The sequence below is a fragment of the Ctenocephalides felis genome, unplaced genomic scaffold (genome assembly GCF_003426905.1).
Source record: "Ctenocephalides felis isolate EL2017-DRISC unplaced genomic scaffold, ASM342690v1 CF-g0.4_SCAFFOLD_01886, whole genome shotgun sequence".
Taxonomy (NCBI): Eukaryota; Metazoa; Arthropoda; class Insecta; order Siphonaptera; family Pulicidae; genus Ctenocephalides; species Ctenocephalides felis.
This window is the reverse complement of record NW_020538040.1, coordinates 163651410-163672044: the sequence shown is the minus strand read 5'-3', so window position 1 is coordinate 163672044 and position 20635 is coordinate 163651410. Positions and strand designations below refer to the sequence as shown.

The window sequence follows — 20635 nt, the reverse complement described above, 5'->3', positions numbered from 1 at the left end:
TACGCGAGAAACCACGGCAAAATATTGTGGGAAGTCGTTTGTTAAGATACGGGTAAGACGACCGGAAACAAGCTCTTCCATTTGGCTCAAATCTAAAATAAAAATAATAAAGTGAAAATGACCAACTGCCCCCAATGTGAATCCAAAGTATTTGATCATTTGCAAGTATTTGATCATTTGCAAAAAAATCGAAATGAGAAAAAATTACCATCAGCTTCAAAGCTGTCATTCAGCATATCGTGCACTATGTCTTCAGAAGCATCCACAATGTGCTCTCGCCACGTCTCACCATTGTCAGATCGCAAAATAACAATTTCTCTTTCTTTTCCGCGCAATGATGCAAAGTGAGGAACTTCCAATATCACCGGTCTATAAATAAAAAAAATAGATTACATACATGTAAAACATGTACTTTGATTAAAACTTGGTGTGAATAACATTGCATAAAATATTCTTCTTGCCCTAATAATTCCATTTACCCCAAGAACTTTGCGCCGACTGTCCTAGTTCGAGCACCCGCTCGCTAAGCTTCTCCCTCCATCAAAGGCGGCGGATGGGCGTTCGTTGGGGTTTCACATAGCGACACGTTATTCGAGTTGGCTGTGGTGCCGATTTTGGTGGCACTATGACGCGTACGCCACTGTGGCGACATCCACGCATCGCTCCACCTCGTGCGTCACTAAGAACGATACCAGGAAACTGAAAGTTTTTTTTCTTAATTTGTGTTGTCCAGTAAATCAATACAAAGTTTCACAACATCAGTTTGTGTAATCCAACACTCATAAATGGTTTTTTTATACCATTTGATAATTCTACCACACAAATTTGTACAATATATATTGATTTTTATATACACTTCCAAATGGTGCAAAATAGAGATTGCTACATTTATATAACATTGTGCCATAAATTACACCATCAATGTGATATTAATCACAGACAAATATACATATTGCTGTATTTAACATACTACACAATATATGTGATTTAACTTCTAATTTTGCACATCTACAATAATAGCACTTCATTGAGATTACTCACTTTCCTCCAATGTAGTTTTCTGTTGATTCCGTTTGGTTAAGGCATAGGAGAATATAATTCGTTAGTTAATATTAATATTAATTGATACAATTATTATTGTTAAAGATAATCACTAATTGAATAAATAGAGTATTTATTATATTTCAACATATTTATATCTGAATATTAGTTAAGTAAATATTTCTCAAACTTAAAAGATGCGAATTTACTTGTACTTGGAACTTGCATCAAATCATGATGATTATAAAAATATTTGAAAATCTAATAATTTCAAAGTATTGCTAATACATACCCAACGTGAACTGGTTGTGAACTAATATCGACATTATCCACATTTTTAATGTAATGTTCTGCATAAGTTTGTCCAATATGCTGGGGACTAATGCTATCTTCCATAGCAGAGTGAGGTCCTAGAATTGCCGATTCTACACTGGTGACCATACGGTTTGAATCTATGCGTTCATCCCCAGTAACGTCCATGGGCAGTGAGTCGTCTCCAAGAGATTTCATTTCATCCACTGTTAAGTATCTGTATGGCTGATCCGTCATCATAGTGTCTTCTCCTAAAAAATTATTATTGCCATGTATTTTAGTTACATGTTTCGATGTATTACTAATTAAAAAATAACAATTTCTAACGCATTTAATTATTTTGATTTTAATAAATAATATTTCAGTCTTCGAGAAACATATTTCTGAAATATTATCATTTACCTCGCTCTTAGAATATATTTCAATTATATAAAAAATGATGTCTTTTGTATATTTTTCATCATTTTTTCAATGCCAAGCATGTTGCAAAAGCTTTTATGTAAATATTAATATGTACCTCCTTCTTCTTCCGAATCTGACATGAATGCTTCATGCATGGCTTCAGGAGCTACAACTTTATATTTTTCATCATTAGCATATGTTACTTTGGAAGCCTTGGGATCAGTTACAACTTTCAGCGCCTCTAGAACGCTGATGTAACCTAACTTTTGTGCAATGTCCAATGGTGTTTGACCGCTCTGTTAATTAAAAAATGAAATTATTAGAGAAAGTAAATTGACTTAATTTAATTTTGATGCAATATACGTACGTCAGTTACTGTGTTTGGTTGAGCTTTATTGGCAAGAAGAATATTGACAATATGTGAATGTCCTTGTTGAGCGGCATGATGCAGAGGAGTATAGCCTATAGATGTACGAGCAGAGACATCTGCTTCGTTGTCTAGCAAAAATCTCACCATGTTGGCTTGACCATAATGGCTTGCCACGTGCAGAGGTGTATATCCTTGCGCTGTTTCAGCATCAACTTTTGCTCCATTTTTAAGTAATATTTGAGCGACTTTGACTTTGTCTTCCTGCGCACACAAATGTAGTGGCGTAAGTCCATTTTTAGAGGCTTTGTCGGCTACTGCACCGTGCTCTAATAGCAGAGATGCTGCATCCGCATGACCTTCTTGTGAAGCCAGATGCAGTGGAGTAAATCCGGTGCGACTTTCAGCATCTGCTTGTGCACCATACTCCAACAAAGTAGATGCGATGTCCATTTGCTCTTTTCTTGCTGCGATGTGTAGTGGTGTGTGCCCATTCTTGGCGGCAGCGTGTGGAGATGCACCCTTATCGAGTAATAACAGAGCCACATTCTGGTGATCGTAGTGACTTGCCACGTGCAATGGCGTCACCCCATTTTTACCCTGCGCGTCCGGCGGTGCATCGTGCTGCAGCAATAACTTTGCAACTTTCATGTTACCATATTTTGCTGCCAAGTGCAGCGGCGTAAAACCTTTCTTGGTAGTGGCAGTCAATGATGCACCATTTTCTATAAGAACTGCTGCTACCTGTAATGTTGCAAATGAACAAATTTATGCAAACTGTGTAAATTTATTGCAAACTGAATGTTTAATATATTCGGTTTATATTAACATAACTTATTTGTTAATTCACACTTTTATATATGATCTAACATTTTTCAATGTTGTTTTAAGATCAGTTAACGTTTGGTGATTTGTTCAAATTCACTGGTGATTGTTATTTTATCAGGGCAACCATAAATATAAATATTCTATATCATAACTTAATATAATGCAAATAGATATCGGGTTCAAAATTAGTTAAATTACAAATTAGTCCATTGTCATAAAACATTATACCATTGTTATATGAAAAATCAAACACAGAACTAGCTGCTTGTAAAGTGGCAAGTAGTTCTTCTAAATTTTAGTGCATTTTGTACACACTCCTACCTGATACATACTTAACTTTAATTGAAATTCTTCCGCGGTCAAACTTATACCATTGTAACAAGACGGCACGAGATATTAAAAAAATCTTTAAGCAAATTGCTTCGAAAATGGCGATATTAATACGTGATATCTCTGTACATGCATGCATTAGCTATGTCATCAGAATAGTTTTATTTCTAATCCATGACGATGAAGGGGAAAGCTGCATCAGGCGGAGTTTAGAAACGATTAGTTTATCATATAGTTTGGTAAGCACTGTTCCTTAGACTTTTCCCTTCATCAATGCCAGAGATATTTAAACAAAAAAATAATCAAAATTAAGGAAATAAAAACTAAATAATAACATTAAATTTTATTAAACTACGTAAATATAACAATCCAGGTCATTTATAAACTTGTATAAATATAGTAGATCATAATTAACAACAAGATCACTATTGATCACAAAACTGATATTGTATTAGAAGGACTGAAGGAAGAGTGCATACCTTATTTTAAACCAATTCCCAATTATAATTCACAAATTTAACAATAAATAGTTAGTGTTAGAACGACGAATATTATACGAGTTATTCGTATAAGTTTTTGATTCTAAATCATGGCAGAAAGATTTTTTCTAAAATATATCACTTTTGTTTCAATGGCAATAATTTATAGGGTATATAAAAATATGGGAAATCATTACAGCACGCTTTTTTCATTACTCATATAAAAGGTTAAATATATTTCTAATATTTGGCACGTAAAACTATTGTACATAAATACTTGGTTGAAGTTAAGTAGAAATTGACACATTTATCATTGCAAGATGACTGTTAAAATATTTATCGACATATAAAAATGCAATTTTCAATTCAAGTATTATTACTTTATAAATGGCAGTATATATCAATAAAAAAATTAATTTAAACTTTTCGCCTAATAATATTCCACATGCATCTTACCATATAAAGTTAAATTATGAGATTTAAATTTATATAACAAATATAAAAATATATTTGATATCGTGAAAAATATATTATAGAATTAATGCAATTTAGTTGGGTACCTTTTGAGACATTTGTTGGGTATAGAACCGAATGTAATGATGCATGTGTGACACAACCGTTTTTATTCCACATTCACTAAATGATCAAAATGTAGTTCTAAGTATTTATCAGTCAATTCATTATATGTAAGAAAAATTGCTTGAATATAATTCGGTGTAGTAGATCATGTAAAGTTTTCGAATAAATACAATAAATTGACAAGAGGAGTTTAGAAATCCGCATTTCTAAATTTTACGTCAAAAAATAACTTGCAGTCGAAAACTTAGGCTTAGATGAGGTACTCTTGATGCCTGATCCAGAAGAGCTGCATAAGATAGACTGTGTCGATGTGATCCATGATTCGTCTAGCGACTAAGTTCTTTACCTCATCTTGTCCTTCCTTGGCAGCGATGTGTAGTGCCGTATACATGTCTTTGGTGGTGTTGTCCGCCTGCGCTCCGTGTTGAAGCAGGAGCATTACAATGTCGACATTACCAAGCCTCGATGCAATGTGAAGTGGCGTCTGTTGCTCTCGTGCTCTAGCATTCACTTGGGCACCGTTTCTCAACAGAATGCGAATTATGTCCGTCTGAAAATAATAACCACACTCAATCAATTGTTATTTCATTTGATTCAATTCATATCTTTGGATAATGACCATACCAATATCTTAATACAAGGAGAGAGTTAAATACAAACCTGGTTAGCTCTTGCAGCTAGATGTAATGGTGTCTCTCCTCGAACTGTCGGTACGTCAGGACTAGCTTCATGTTGAAGGAGATATATTACGATGTTCATACATCCCATAAAACTGGCAACATGTAGTGGCGTCAAACCACTTTCAGTAGTTGCACTAATACCTGAATCAAGAAAAGCCATGAAGAAGAAATTTTAATCGCAAGACAAAAAAATATTGGACACAATAGAAAATGATGGACTTACTCGCTCCGTGTTTTAGTAGCAGCTCGACTACTTTGATGCGATTCTTTTTGCAAGCGATATGAAGAGGCGTAAAACCATTTAGGGCTCGTGCATTTGCATCAGCACTGCGGTCCAGCAGCAACTTTGCAACACGCACATGTCCGCAATGAGCTGCTACGTGGAGTGCTGTTAAATAATCCACAGTAACTTCATCGACTGGAGCGCGATGATAAAGCAGGATACGCGCTGCATCCACGTGTTCGCCTTGAGCTGCCATGTGCAAAGGCGCCAAACCATTCTAAAATGTTTATTTTCAATATTAGCATATTACTTCGCTAATATAATATTTAATCACATGAAAACTAACCAACACACAAATAAATACTTTTTCGAATATAAGGGATCGTTCAAGTATTACGTAAGCAGATTTATTACAATTACCCCTAATCCTCAACAAAAAAGTTATTTACCCCTCCTCCTTGTCAACAAAAGTAAGCAAAGCTCTTACCCCCTACCCCCAAGCTTACGTAAACATTTTGCAATTAATGTAAAAAAATAAAAATACTACCTATGACGTAATCATCATCCAGACTCTCCTGCCCCCCATGTCAACACAAAATAAGCAAATCAAACCCCCTGTCCCCCCTATAGTGCTTACGTAATACTTGAACGGCCCTTAAATATTAAAAAATCGCAGCTGCTAAAAAATTAAATGTATAAACATTCTAAGGCATTACTTAAAATAATGATCACAAATGGTAGAAAAATGCAACTTTGATGTACCAACTTTATGTTGATTGATGATTATAGACAAACGCTGCACATGCAACAAAATTGATATGACAATCGATGGAATTTGGTGAGCATGACACAGAAACACAAAAGCTAAAGAATAATGAAACCCTTTGCTGAGATTTAATCGGTCATTTATTTTTTACCTTGGTCTTTGAACTGATGGGCGCGCCGCGATCCAGCAACATATCTACCACTTGTTCATGTCCTGAGCGAGCCGCACAATGCAGTGGCGTGAGACCATCTCTGGTTTTGCTTTCGATATTTGCCCCTTTATCGACAAGCAATCCGACCATATTTGTTTTCCCCCATTTGGCCGCCACGTGGAGAGGGCTGATGTTGTGTTTGGCGGCATAGTTTACATTTGCACCTTTTTGAATCAGCAGGTTGGCTATCGATTCATTGCCATAATGTGATGCGATGTGTAGTGGAGTGAACCCTGACTTTGAAGTAACGTCCGGGTTGTGCTCGTTCTACACGCAAGGAATGCAAAGGGAAGAAAACAGATACACCCCAATGAATAAATGAATTTACGATGATATGAATATGATCGAATTTTTTTTGAAAAACGTAATGTAAAGCTTCTAGAAATATTGTATATATAATATAAATTGTTGTTGATATTTCAAATAATGACAGTCAACAGACAGCATAATCATAACCCTAAAATTAACACATATACAAAATGTACAGCACTTGGATGTCGACTGTACCCATAAAGTTACAGTTTAATCTAGACAGTTCTTATTCAATGTTTTTGTTAGTTTTGTTGCATTAGTAAAGAAAAGAAAAACACAAAATTAGTTCTGAGAAATATAATATATGCAGGATTAGAACGAATTGAAAATATGTAATTTTATTTGATACATTGTTCCATGTGATAGAGATATTGAATTAATACATTTATCTTCCCAACATATTTAATTTAAAAAAAATTAATGATTTAGTTTTATTTAAGTTTACCTCTAAGAGAAGCGTTGCTGCTTTGACGTCATCTTTTTTTGCTGCAATATGAAGTGCAGGTAGGCGTACTTTACCTCTTGTGTCACTTTCTAATAGAACTGCGACAACTTTGTCATGCCCTTGTTGCATGGCTACAGCCAAGGGTGTGAATCCATCCTACAGAAAATACCAAGTAAATACAAAAATTCATTTTGCCACATTTTGAAATATATTATTTTCGGAGGCACTTACTTCTGTCGCGAGACTTTGGTTTGCTCCATTTGCAAGGAGATATTTAACAACTGAGTCATGATTTTCTTGTGATGCCATATACAATGGCGTAAATCCATTTTGAGACTGAACATTTACGGAAGCGCCATGAGGAACTAATAATTTGACCTGTTGAATAAATCAATTGGTATATAGAATGACATCCGGCGCTTAATTGTACGATGAAAATAGATTAAAATTAATATTAGAAAATATATGATAAAATCTATGATTATGGATTTGAATACATTGGGTATAAACTGTATATTTCATAAATAATAATTCAAATAATTTTTTTTCATTCACTTACCACTTCTTCTTGGCCAGCCAACGAAGCGATGTGAAGCGCTGTGTTACCCTTCTTTGTGGCGGCGTCAACATTTGCACCTCTTTTGAGTAATTCTTGTACAACCGCCACATGACCATCCTTAGAAGCTAAGTGCAAAGCATTGAGGCCATTCTGCATAAAAAATACAACATAACATTAATATGAATTAATCGGTTAATAGTACAATTTTTGTTTAAGATTTAGAATTCGGCAGTAGTTGATTTTGCCAGAAGTTTGGCCATGACGCATAGATTGTTTACATCACTAAATCATCGAGGTTCTCGTCTATACAATAATCTTAATCATGACCTCGCCTATAATAAATTTAACCAGATAAACTCCATAATTTAACCAGACACCCGCTCTCATCCAATATTAGAATTGCGTTAAACATTCATGTCATTGGCTTTATTCCAAATTAAAATAAACTATACTAATTATATATATATATATATATATATATATATATATATTTAATATGAACGATTAAGAAAACAGTTTATACTGTGGCTTCCTTCTCTATATTTTTATGTTATTTTAGTTAAATGCTTCAAATTTATTGTAGATCACACAGATGAAAATCACATCACATGCAAATTGCATCGTTGCTTAGAACGCATATTTAAATCAATATTTAAATCAACAAATAATACATATAAAATCTTCAAATTAAGATCGACATAATTTATAATAGTTCAGTTCTATTGATCGAGGGTTAATATTATTGAAAGTTGTATAAATTTTTATAAGTGTATATAAAGGATATCCAGACGTCTCTGCTAATATCCTAACCTTCATAAGGCTTGATATTATAATACTCCTTAATTCTTTTAATCATTGTTAAGGGTGTATTTTGATTTAGAATGTTTTGAAAACGATTTTTTTTAATATTTTCAAAGTATATTCAAAAAAATGTGTTTAAGAGGATTTTTCAAAATTTAAATTATTTTTGGGGATATAGCTGTTTGACCACGACAATCCTCCTCTGTTTCCTCACTCCGCAAAACCTTAAACGCGTTTTTCTCCAAAAAACTATTTCGATACGATACTCACGATTTCTCAACTTCCACTAACTAGACTAACACCTAAATGCAAAGTTTTACTATTTTTAAAAATTCTAGAATGTAAAATAAAGTTGAGATTTTTTTTCAAACAGTCGCTATTTTGTTAAAAAAAAAAACATTTCTTTAACTTGTCCGTAGTTTATACAGTTGCGACATTATTCTAGATTGATAATATATTTATTTAAATGATTTTTGTTCAGATTATTTGTAAGGTCAGGTGAAAATTTTGAGACTACATCACGTTGTAGAATTCGTATTTTATGACTATTTGTAGCTGTTGTTTTTTTTTATTCACAAAACACGAATTTATAACTTTTAAAGTATATAGTAAAAATATTGTTTTCATGCCTCTACACAGAATACCTCTTTAAGCTAACAAACTTTATTTTTCCCCTGATGAGCGGTAAGGCAATTCATAGAACTTCTATTGATGCGTGTGCTTCTACCTCTAATAATTTATTATTTTTTGCAATTTTATATTCCGATAATGACAACTGTAAATTACTGAACGATAATGATATTATTGTAATATGATAAACACGTTATTTTCTGAAAATAAACCCTATTTTGTTTATTTGGAAAAGGAAACCGTTTTTTGCGCGTCGAATGTTTTCCGCGTTATCACACGCGGCTGTTGCGCGATTTGCGATATTTCTGTACAGCATCAAACTAATTTTCGATATAAATATTTATTATAACTATAGTGAATGAAATAATAAAGTTCTCTCTGACGTTTGGAAGACAGCCAGATATCTGTTCGCAACCTTGTACTCTTTGCGCCTGATTTTCGAACCCATTTAAGTTTCGCCATAGTTTTATAAAATATTCAAAATCGAAAATAAAAATATACGAACTAACAAGTGTAAAAAGAATGCATGTGTTTATGTATTAAGATGATGCATACGTCAATCAAGATAGTTGAAAATTAAATAAATATTAGTTGATAGTTCGCAAATTTAAATATGATGTTGTTTACGCGCATGTGATATGATGTTATAGTAATCTTCAAAGAACCAGAACGATCAGGAAGCTAAATTTTTGTTCTGTTTATTTCTAGAGTCTTTTTACATCATTTGCTTATTTTGCATCACACAATTAACATTATCTTGCTATAATAAACATCTTCGAAATGTGATGATTATATAATAATTTTTATATAATTTTCTGGATGAGGTTATTAATATAATATAGATTACTAAATTAATACTTACAGCATTACTAGTATTGATGTCTATATTTGATTTGAGATGCTCTAAGACCTTTTCTAAGTTGCCGGCCCGAGCAGCCCTAAGGAACGATGTGTTCCCATCAGACTGAAAATAAAAAAAACAAATTAATATAATGAATACATAATATAATACGATAATTTACAATGTATAATATCTAACTTTGTTATTTTTTTTTTTTTTGAAAATGTTGCGACTTATATAATATTATGAGTTCAACAGGTAGTTATTCATTACATTTCAAAAATAGTAATGATAATGAATAATAGTGATTTTTACAAATACTTTTAAAAGTGACGAAAAAAATATGACAAATAAAAGTACTTTTGCTAAATATTTTTTACAATCGGTCACCAATTAAGAATATAATTTTCATAGCAATAACATAAACATTTTAAATCGTAAAATATTGTATAGTTTTTAATTCTGAATACATTTTACTATTATCTCGTTGATATTAATCGAATATTTTAACATATATGCGTTCCCAGATTTATTTATGATTTTCAATTGCGATTTTATACTATATTGAGGTATATAGTTTGGTATAATAATAATAGAAAATATTATGTATTATTTGCTTTTGAAAATTTTTCTTGAATTTTCATTCCATGAACAATTATAAAATAAAATGTATATAAAAGTATATATTCGAAAAAAATGAATAAAAACTATTTTTAATAATTTATGATGATCATATAAAGTACGATTGAAATGATAATTAATATTCAACATGACTAATATTTGCTTCTTCGTGCATTTAACAATAATATGCACACAGCACATAGTGTTACATTTTCTTGTAATATATGTTGCAACATTATGTTCGCAATATTTAAAAAAGTATGAAAAAATTAGGATCAATTTGAGAAGTCTCCTTTGAATTTAGTAATAATTTTCTTTGTATGTGTATCAGTATCGGCGATGAGCACAATTCTATTATTTAACCGTGTATTATCTGTCTTTAATCTGCATAAAATATGCAAATGAACTAAGATTATGTATTTAAATTTCGCGCATAAAATTATACAAACCGGTTCATTTATGACTTATGATATCACTGCATGTTATAAAGCTAAAACTTGTAACATAGTATTTTTGTCGCGATTATTTTGATACTAAGAAATATATTAAGTAAACGCTTCAGATTGATTTTGCTTATTCGAATATTTATATATAGTGAATTTTCTAGTACAATCTTAATCAGATGATGTTTTTTTTATAATCTATTTTGTTTATATTTTAGAATTTCTCGTCATATTAACTTAGACGATTGTGATTACTATGAAATGCTTTCTAATCTTGATTTTATTTTATACAACATTAATAGATGATTTAGCATCACTTGGCATTTACTGTTTATTATCAACAGAATTTCCAAAAAGCTCTTGGAATTAAGAATTAAGAATTAACAACTAAAATTCATGATTAAATTAATATGGCAATAAGAAAGAAATATTAAATTTTCTACTAATGTTTATGCAGATCTCTTATTTTCATATTATACGAATATATAATAAATATATGCCTTTCAGTATAGGAATTAATCTAATATTATAATTATATAGTAAAAGGTAATAGAGATAAATATCCAAATAATCATCTCAATCTTTTATAGCGTAGACCTTGGTGTTACCTTACCAAAATAAAAAAAATAGTTTTATTAGGCGAATATAAATAATTCTTGAATTTTTAATTTTTCGCATCAACAAAATTATAGCCGTCAAAGATGATGAGTCGCTAAAAATTTAACGAATTTATCTAAATTTCAATAAAAACTCACAGAAAACCTGAAGATGTTTCTGAACATTTTACTTTTCTTTTTTATTCAAAACACTACAAAATTTAATAACAAATACAAAAAAAAGATAAATGCGTGTTGGAAGATGACACGTATCAAATATCGAAACGTATAAAAATAATTTTATTATTAAAAAATGTTCAATAATAAATGTTTAAATACAATCATGTTTTCAACTTCGAGAAAGCTATATATCTATATTGGATTTACGATTCTGGGATTTATAGATAAATTGTGATATGCTTCAAACAAAAAATCTACATAAAACAAAAATCAAACTATTTTTTTCTAAATTTTATTTCAATTTTATCTATACAGGGCGTCCCAGAGCTCAACGTCAAGCCCAAATGGTTACAACTTTACTAAAGCTCTAGGTTGCATTTAAAAAGCTCATAATTTCCAAACAATGTGAGATTTTTTTTTAAATTTTTCATGACAGTTACAGTCAGTACTGTCATCCCGTTTCGGCTTGACGTTGAGTTCTGGGTCACCCTGTTTATTTATAACACACTAAAGTAAGAATTATCACCATATTGATTAAATTTTCTTTATCCCAAAATTCTAATTCATAAATTTGTATTACAATATCATCCTTCATATTTACTATGAAAATGTATAGAAATCGTTTTGTTTATCGAATACATACATAATTAAACACGAATAATTTAATATGAACTCAACGAGAATAGCTCATGAGTCACATTGATACATTATAGCGTTGTAATTTATTATTAGACGGCCATTTTTTACATATACAAATTATAAATATAGAAGATATATCTATGCATACACAAAAGGCTGAACGAGTTAGTGACGTCAAGAAGAAGAAAAGATAAGACGCGTGTTTTCGTTTCGTTTGATCTTGAAGAACTGAAAAATAAAATTTAAAAAAAAAGTAATTGTAATCTAGTAACCTTTTCAAATGACCGCAATGAATTGCGTTACGCACTGTAGGATGAAAAAGTCTAATTTATTTACACACTAGCGCGCATTCAGACATACTTCCTTGTTTCGGCCTCTATGCGAGGGGAATCGGTACCGATTCTGAGACTTTTTTGTTTTCTTCATTTTTTTTTTGAGTTGATGTGCCGCTGAAAGGAGATTTTGATTAACATTCTCTATCTTCATACGCGTGGCGCTTAGATGTTGTTTATTTGCGGTACAATGGGCAGGGTTTGGAAACATTTTCTAAAGCCGGCCACAGACGTTACTGTATACATGTGCAACTGTAGGAATGCGCAACCAGGCGTATTTTCACAGTGCCCACAGACGACCCAAGTGTATGTTCAAGTGTTTGCACAAGCATATGAAATATGTAAACACAGAAGTCATTTCGACTTTCAGTAATTATACTGTCTAAACTAATAAAAACAACAATCAAACTTTGCTCAATAAAATTCCCAGTTAACTTCTAATTCTAGAAATATGTTTTTTTTACTATTTTGATATTATTACTATTGTGATTTATTTATTTTATAACTGCATTATTTTGTTATTGCAGAAATAAATTTTGAGTAATTTTAATCACTGGTTTATCCCGAGATTAAGGAAATTTAATAATACAGAGTCAAGTACAACTACTAACTTTCCTCACATTCAGACTTTAAGAACTTCCTTTTGTTGAACTTTAACGATCTCTCAAGACTCGTTAGTCATCGAAAACTTTCAATATCCTTAAAGTCTATTAGTGTTTCGTCAGTAACAATGGCAGAACTTTACAGGATTTAAAAACTTCGAGGTTTTTCAAGCTTTAATTGAGACATTATTACATTTTATTTAGTTTAAGTACTATTTACTTTGTGTTTTTGCATCGTTTAGAAGAAAACGTTCTCTTTATTCGATAATGCTACATATCTACTACTTCTACTCAATTTTGTGATATTTTACGAATACGAGTTGAGGGAAAAATCAACTTCATCAAGATTAATTACAGATTCTTTGCAGAAAGTATTTTGTATGGGAAAAATAATCTTTGAAAATATGGATATATTATACCCTTTTTAGCACTATTTATAAAATGATAGAGTAACAAACGTTTCTAGACTATCAGTTATACCATCAGGGTCAATATAAATAAATCATTGAAATTATATTTAATCATGAATTCTTTTTTTTGGTATCACACTAATCAAATAATACATGTTTGAGGATTTTATAACCACATATAAATATAATGATTAAATAATATGTATGTCACAATGATAATGAGATAAATCACATTTACGATAGGAAACTAAAAACATCATTTAATGAAAGAGTATATATACAGTGATACCTCGCTCAACGTTATTCGTTCCGGGAGAAACTTGGTTATGCGAAACGCGTTTTTCCATACAAATATATGAAAATAAAATTAACCCTTTCCACTCGCGAATTGCAAGATTTATATGTATTTTGCCGCCGAAGTCGCAGCATCCGAATGGAAATGGTTAATTCGTTGTGAAGTTTGAAATATGGTCATAGAAAATGAAATATATTTTACATATTGAAGCATTTCAAAAAATATTACTATTTTACGAAAGAAGGTACTATCATCCTTTGTTGCCCTTTTGCCCTAACCCTTTTAGCTCCTGTTTCTTCTCGTTATTTCTTCAAGACCTACTGCAAATGATAGGCATGTTTACCATTGTTCAAATTTCTGATCTTCTTAGCTTGTGAAAAGTAAACATTTACGAATTCTTGCACTTCTTTCCATGTGATCAAAAAGTTCTTCGTGGACTTTATGCACTAGAAATCTCCTGACTATTCTTCTCTTCGTCAGTTCGTGATCATATCAACTTCCAAAATTTTCTTAAGACCTTTGGGGTGTGAATGTGAATTACCCAACAAGTGTATTTTCACAGCGGGGGCAAAAATTTCCACGGACCACTCTTTGAATTAATTTGAGCAACATATTATTCACTGTATATATTATATATATATATATATATATATATATATATATATAGTTTGGATATTTTAGTTTAGATATTAGTCACGTCTGTATATATTGCTAATGTTTCTCTATATTCAACAAGTTGCCAAACCATGTTTCTCCTACACAAGGCGCCCATTGTATGAATGTATCGGCCGATGCATGTTTGTTGATTAAAGTTTGTTGGTTTGCGCATAGTTTATATAATTTCAATGTCATCTCATGCTCCTGCAGCCATAACGAGCGGAATCGGTCATGCTTAACAATATTCGATGAGCTCAACCTTAAATGCTATTATTAATTAATGGACTTTCATGCCATAACAATAACAAATAATAAAACTCTCATTTTGATTCAGAAATATCGTTATTGTTTTTTTTATTCATACCCGGACGTCCAGTCACCTGGCATTCGATTTAGCAATGCCGATGAATGGCTATTTTCACTTGGAAATATGTATATTACAATCTATATTTTCAAGTGAAAACCGATGTCACAAATGCCTGAAATCAGGCTGTCGGAAGGAAGATCTTCTGATTGAAGGCCTATAGCCGAATTAAATTTGAGAACTAGTCTTGTTGGATTTAAACTTCTATCTATGGCTCAGATATGTGTTCTAAATTCAATGAAAAATCAGAGACTACTAAAAATATCTATATAAAATTATTACTGTATTTATTCAGTGTTTTGCGTTATTTTTGCCGAATGATGACAATTACTAAAAATAACAGATTTATAGTATGAAATTTTGTGTAGATACTTGGTATATTAGAGGTGCCTATTATAATGTTATAAATGCAGGATGCAGCAATAATAAATACATTGCCCCTTCATTAACTGTTCACAATATATAATGTATAAAAATACATAAAAGTAAAAAAAAAATTAGGATCTATTAAAAAATTTTGTCACCAAAAATAACTTAATAGTAATACTCCATTTGCAACATATGATAGAACAAACTTTTCTCACATCATTTTTTCTCATATTTAATAAATACAATACATTGCGTGGACACGAAGCTATAATTATATATATAATTTCAAAGGTATAGTTCTAACTTAAATCATAATATCCTAATAATATATCATTAAGGTTGCAGACCTCTGTCTATCATTGCCGTGTGCATACGGAAATCCAAATTATACATAATTCTATATTTTTGTTCTCTATGAAATATAAAAAACACATATAGTGAATCATAATATATATAAAATTATTTTTTTGTATTTTTATCACATCTAAACAACATTACCAAGCGAAAATTATACTATAACTATTTTAATTTTGCATGAATAACCAAAATATAACAAATTGATTTAAAAGTTGAGCGCTCATGTAAGATAATTTTATTGAAAATTCTAAGTAAATTAGAATTTTACAGACAACCACAGAGGGTAGGAATCAAAACCCGCATTGCGTGCAATCTGATACCAAGAAGTAGTGATATCCATTCTCACTTGAAAATCTTGATAATATGTTTGTAATTGGAAATAGCCCTTCTGAAAGCCCGAACAAAGTTACAAAATCATCATATTTATAAAAGTACAACCATTGGGTTGTTTAATTTTATATAATACCAATATACTGATAGCTCCTCAAAATTTTTTTTTGTTATTAACAGCAATCAGAACAGTCCTATAGAGCTCGTTGTGATGACTTCTCAATTTGACCTAATTAGGATAATTATAATATTGATGATTTTTTGTATGCAGCAATGCTGGGTAAGGTTGTTTTAACTTGATATCTATATTTTCAAATAGAAACTGATGTCACTGCTGATTAACATCAATCAGGACTTAATTGTCATATAAGGCTTGTTTCTGTGACTTCTTAATAACGCGATTTTAGAAGGCAACCCAACGATTGACCTAATTGGAATAATTCTAATATTGATGACTTTTTTTGGAAACTGAGTGAAAACTGATGTCAGTACTGATTTACAATTATTAGGTTTTAGTAGTCTTAGAAGGCTTGTTTTTGTGACTTTTAATAAGGCGATTTTAGAAGGCAATCCAACGATTGACCTAATCGGAATAATTCTAATATTAGACTAGACTTGTTATTGGAAACTGAGTATAAACTGATGTCACTACTGACTAACAATAATTAGGACCTAATAGTCCCATAAAGCATGTTTGATGACTTCTTAATAACGCGATTTTAGAAGGCAACCCAACGATTGACCTAATAGGAATAATTCTAATATTGATGACTTTCTATTGGAAACTGAGTGAAAATTGATATCACTACTTATTAACATTAATTAGGACTTAATAGTCCTATAAGGCTTATTTTTGTGACTTCTTAATAACGCGATTTTAGAAGGCAAACCAACGATTGACCTAATGGGAATATTTCTAATACTGATGACTTTATTGGATGCAAGCTTTATATAAGAGCTGTTTTCACTTGGAAACATATTGATGTCTATAATTCAAGTAAAACTGATGTCACTACGGATTGGCATCCGGGAACCTTCTGGTTCGAAGCCCATTGCTCTAACCACTCATCCACGGGAAAGCCCTCAAAAACAAATAAAAATCTGCATATAATTATTGAATATTGTTACATGTAAAACTGATCCATGTTCCGCAGTCCAAGCCATGAGGTTATTAGTTCTTTTGTCCGTCAGAGAGTGACTCATTATCATCATATGTTCCCAACAGAACACGAACGAAATGAATGCAACGAAATACATGTTTTTATGGACGGATGGATTTGCAATATAAAAATTACGAGCGAGTTGCATGAATGAAATACCGCAATCATTTTTTGTTCTTTCGACGTCTACGTATTTACTATAATTTTTTACTATATTCGAGTACATTAACCTCAGATGAAAATGAAATTTGATGATACATTGTGTAATGCTCACTGTGCTGCTGAATTAATGTGAGTGAGTATATTAATTGTTTGTTGGTTTTGTCCATTTGTGTATATTATTTTATTTGTATAAAAGAATACGTTTCTTTCAACGACACATATTAGCACTGTTGATTTTGATTTAGATAGGCAGTTGATTAGGTGTAATTAATGTTTAAATATTGTATTTATAAAACTTGAAATTCATGTAATATGCTATAGAATCTAAATCTAGTCCCAATTTGAATTTAAACAGTACATTTAAAAATATACACAAATATCTTGGTTTTAATTATTATTAAGATATGTCGACTAATGCCATAGGATTTTCCAAACTTCTCGACTCAATAAATGCCCTTATAGTCATATACAGAAGCGGTCCTGGGGTACTCAGCGCCCGCATGCCAAATCTTTTCGAGCTTTTAAAAAAGTTCTAGCATCTCATTATTAAACATACTTCATGTTAAATTATTTTAATTTAATTTTTCATTATTTAAAATATCTAAAATTGCATCGTAAACTTCTCCTGATATAGTAAGAACCGAATTGTATGTATTCATCTATACTTTACCATCGTGTATCAGATTGTTGCTTCAAAGTTTAAAAAATATTGTCCAAATTAGTAAAAGATGCAAAGAAATTATATATTTTTGAATGCTATTGTAAAAACTATATTATAAATTTAATTACCGAATCTCGTTTTGGCGCCCCCTAAGGCGTGCGCCCGCATTTTTTGCATGCATCGCATTCAAGGTCATATATTTAATATTTGTTTCATTTTTATACAATATTGTTTTTTGATTTAAATATGGCGTTGATATTCAAAACAAAATTAAATTCAAAATGACAATTCAGAACAGGGGTCGGCAATCTTTTAGCTGTGGTGTGCCAAGCGACTCTAGTATACTATTCTCTATTCTAAATTTTATTTTAAAAAGATTATAATTTGTAACTAATGCATTACTTTAACACGTTAATTGCCATATCAGCCATATGCATATGACGTTAGGAAGTTCTACATGAGCTATGTTAGACATGTATGTCTGACATAAGCGATTTGGTAGGAGAATAAAATTTTGTAGGGTCATGTCAGTCATATATATGTGTGATATAAAAAACAGCGTTTTCCAGGAATTTTGGCAATTTTTTTTTCGATACATTATGTTTACTTGATACATTTTAAACTCAATTATCCAATAAAGTCACCATGGCCCATGTGAAAATTTTCTGGTATGCATTTATTTAGTTTATGTGGTTGTTGGACTTTCGTATCATCAAATTCAATCATTTTTTTTAGTAGATAGTTTACAAAAACATGATTAATATCTGTATTCAAATAAGTGTGATATTAGTATTGTCAACCTTTTTTCAATCATGGATTATCTGATTGGATCCAATCATGGATTATCTGATTGGATCCAATCAGTGATTCATATGATTGATTAGCAGAGTACATATTATGAATAATATTAGTCATATTTTATTTAATATACATCTATTATAATTTATTATATTTTTAATCGAATGCAAATTCATTATCTAGAAATTCCAACACATCTCAAGACTACTATTCCAGTGAGCTCAACTATTATACAAAATCGCTTTCGTATGTACGGCCTGTTATAAGTTATTATTAGTTTCTGGTGTGTGTTTGTTGTAGCGCAAAATATGTAAAAAATTGTGGCCTTGTTTTTATATTAGAGACTATGTAATCGTCGGCATTTGCGTATTATATGGGTTGCTGTAGCCCGTCATCAGGATATCTTGAACGAAGGAAATATTAATATGTCAGTCGGACGGTATGCATAATTTCTAATTCGTTTATTGGACGGTGTAAGATTTAATGTATTGGAGTGTGGGACGTAGTTAAAACAAAGATAATTCGACTGGAATGAGCACGAAAATGTTTATTGTATTTTCATGTTGACCTTATCAAATTTGGAATGTAGGTCCAATTTGACTTCCAGAAGTTATTCTGCCGAAACGAAATGAACTACATACAACACATAATTTTATCAAATAAACAAACTATCGAACTATGTTTAGTAAAATTCCCTGTTAACTCCTAATTAAAAACATATGTCTTTTACTATTTTGATAAAATTTGTCATCTGTTTTTTTTAGCCCTATGGGCGGAATAAGAAGGGATGGCATGGGAGCAAACGGATACAAAACTATTTTTGTAATTTTTAGGGATTTTTCATAGTTTAACATAACAGCTACTTAGTTTAACATAACAGCTACAGATAGTTTAATCAATGTAAAATACAACTTTTATGGGATCAGTTTTTACAGAAATTATTGTATATTACCTTGATCTGGTATTTTTAACGAAATATGAGGTCGAATAACTATTCATCTAATTTATCTCTTGTAAAAATGCTTTTTTTTAACTTAATTTACTTCTGTATTTACTATTTTTTATTCTTTGCACGTTTGCCAATGTATAGTTAGTTGGCTCTTTTTACACCAGTTATATAAAGAATGGTTATTTATCTAACTTAAAATCTTACAAAATAATTAAATAGCGTATATTTCTAAAAATTATATTTAGGATATCATAGACTAAGTATGAGAGCTCAAAACCAAAAAATACCACTTTCAGTATATTTCCTGTTAAATTTATTTTATTTTGTGGTGGGGTTTGGTGTTTGTGGTACTATTGTAAGATAGAATTAAACCTTGGTTTGGCCTTGAAATGAAAATATGCATTTTCAGATGACAATGTAGATCACAAATATGTTTTCAAGTAACAAATGTTTTTGCGGGCATTACAGCAAAAAGTTGAATAATAATAACAATTTAAAAAGGTCAATCATTGGGTTTCGAAGAAAAAATATATTTAAGAATAATATAAAAACCACTGGTTTGCCTGCGAATAGCCATTAGTAGAATAATCATTACAAAAACATTATCATCATAACAGTTTATGATGATAATCTTTGATAGATTATCAAAATTCTAATTGTTGTTCACAAAAAATATATGCCGTCTACAAGTTATCAAACAATTCAGGAAGTTTATCGATGTAAATAAACAACAGCAATCTTTATTAATCTGTTGTATTCCTAATTAACAGATATTGATCAGTTCAAAATTAATTCATAGAATCATGCACTACTCAGGGCTGACTCCAATCATCATGTTTATTTAAGATACCAAATAATAATAAATATTATCTCGATTGAATGAACTGCAAATACAATAATAAAC

At 30.9% G+C, this 20635-nt stretch overlaps 2 protein-coding genes and 1 long non-coding RNA gene across 3 annotated transcripts in view; all 3 read right to left on the bottom strand.

Annotated features, from left to right (window-relative positions):
- Window positions 1-76: 76 nt before the first annotated feature.
- Window positions 77-558, bottom strand: LOC113377257. Its single transcript, XR_003367098.1, has 3 exons — window positions 480-558; window positions 209-369; window positions 77-92 (listed from the first exon to the last, which is right to left on the bottom strand). It is a non-coding gene; the product is annotated as an uncharacterized LOC113377257 (long non-coding RNA).
- A 65-nt stretch (window positions 559-623) lies between these two features.
- On the bottom strand, window positions 624-3280 carry LOC113376178 (ankyrin-3-like). Its single transcript, XM_026616096.1, has 5 exons — window positions 3272-3280; window positions 2123-2866; window positions 1871-2051; window positions 1334-1604; window positions 624-699 (listed from the first exon to the last, which is right to left on the bottom strand). Exons 1-5 carry the CDS (start codon window positions 3278-3280, stop codon window positions 624-626), a joined length of 1281 nt encoding a protein of 426 aa, XP_026471881.1.
- A 1095-nt stretch (window positions 3281-4375) lies between these two features.
- LOC113377256 (ankyrin-3-like) overlaps window positions 4376-20635 on the bottom strand; it is a 55360-nt gene continuing 39100 nt past the window's right edge. Inside the window, exons 2-9 of the mRNA XM_026617505.1 lie at window positions 9828-9929; window positions 7535-7684; window positions 7207-7353; window positions 6976-7131; window positions 6159-6485; window positions 5242-5518; window positions 4999-5159; window positions 4376-4888 (exon numbers count right to left, since the gene is read on the bottom strand). Coding sequence (XP_026473290.1) covers window positions 4589-4888; window positions 4999-5159; window positions 5242-5518; window positions 6159-6485; window positions 6976-7131; window positions 7207-7353; window positions 7535-7684; window positions 9828-9929 — 1620 coding nt within the window. The 3' untranslated portion in view covers window positions 4376-4588. The remainder of the gene's footprint in view (window positions 4889-4998; window positions 5160-5241; window positions 5519-6158; window positions 6486-6975; window positions 7132-7206; window positions 7354-7534; window positions 7685-9827; window positions 9930-20635) is intronic.

What these genes read in the sequence shown, in the direction of transcription:
- LOC113376178 (XM_026616096.1), bottom strand. An exon ending in AGATTCGGAAGAAGAAGGAG is followed by an intron (nt 1,605 to 1,870) that starts GTACATATTAAT and finishes ATAATTTTTTAG; the next exon opens with GAGAAGACACTATGATGACG. An exon ending in TCACAACCAGTTCACGTTGG is followed by an intron (nt 700 to 1,333) that starts GTATGTATTAGC and finishes AAAAACTTTCAG; the next exon opens with TTTCCTGGTATCGTTCTTAG.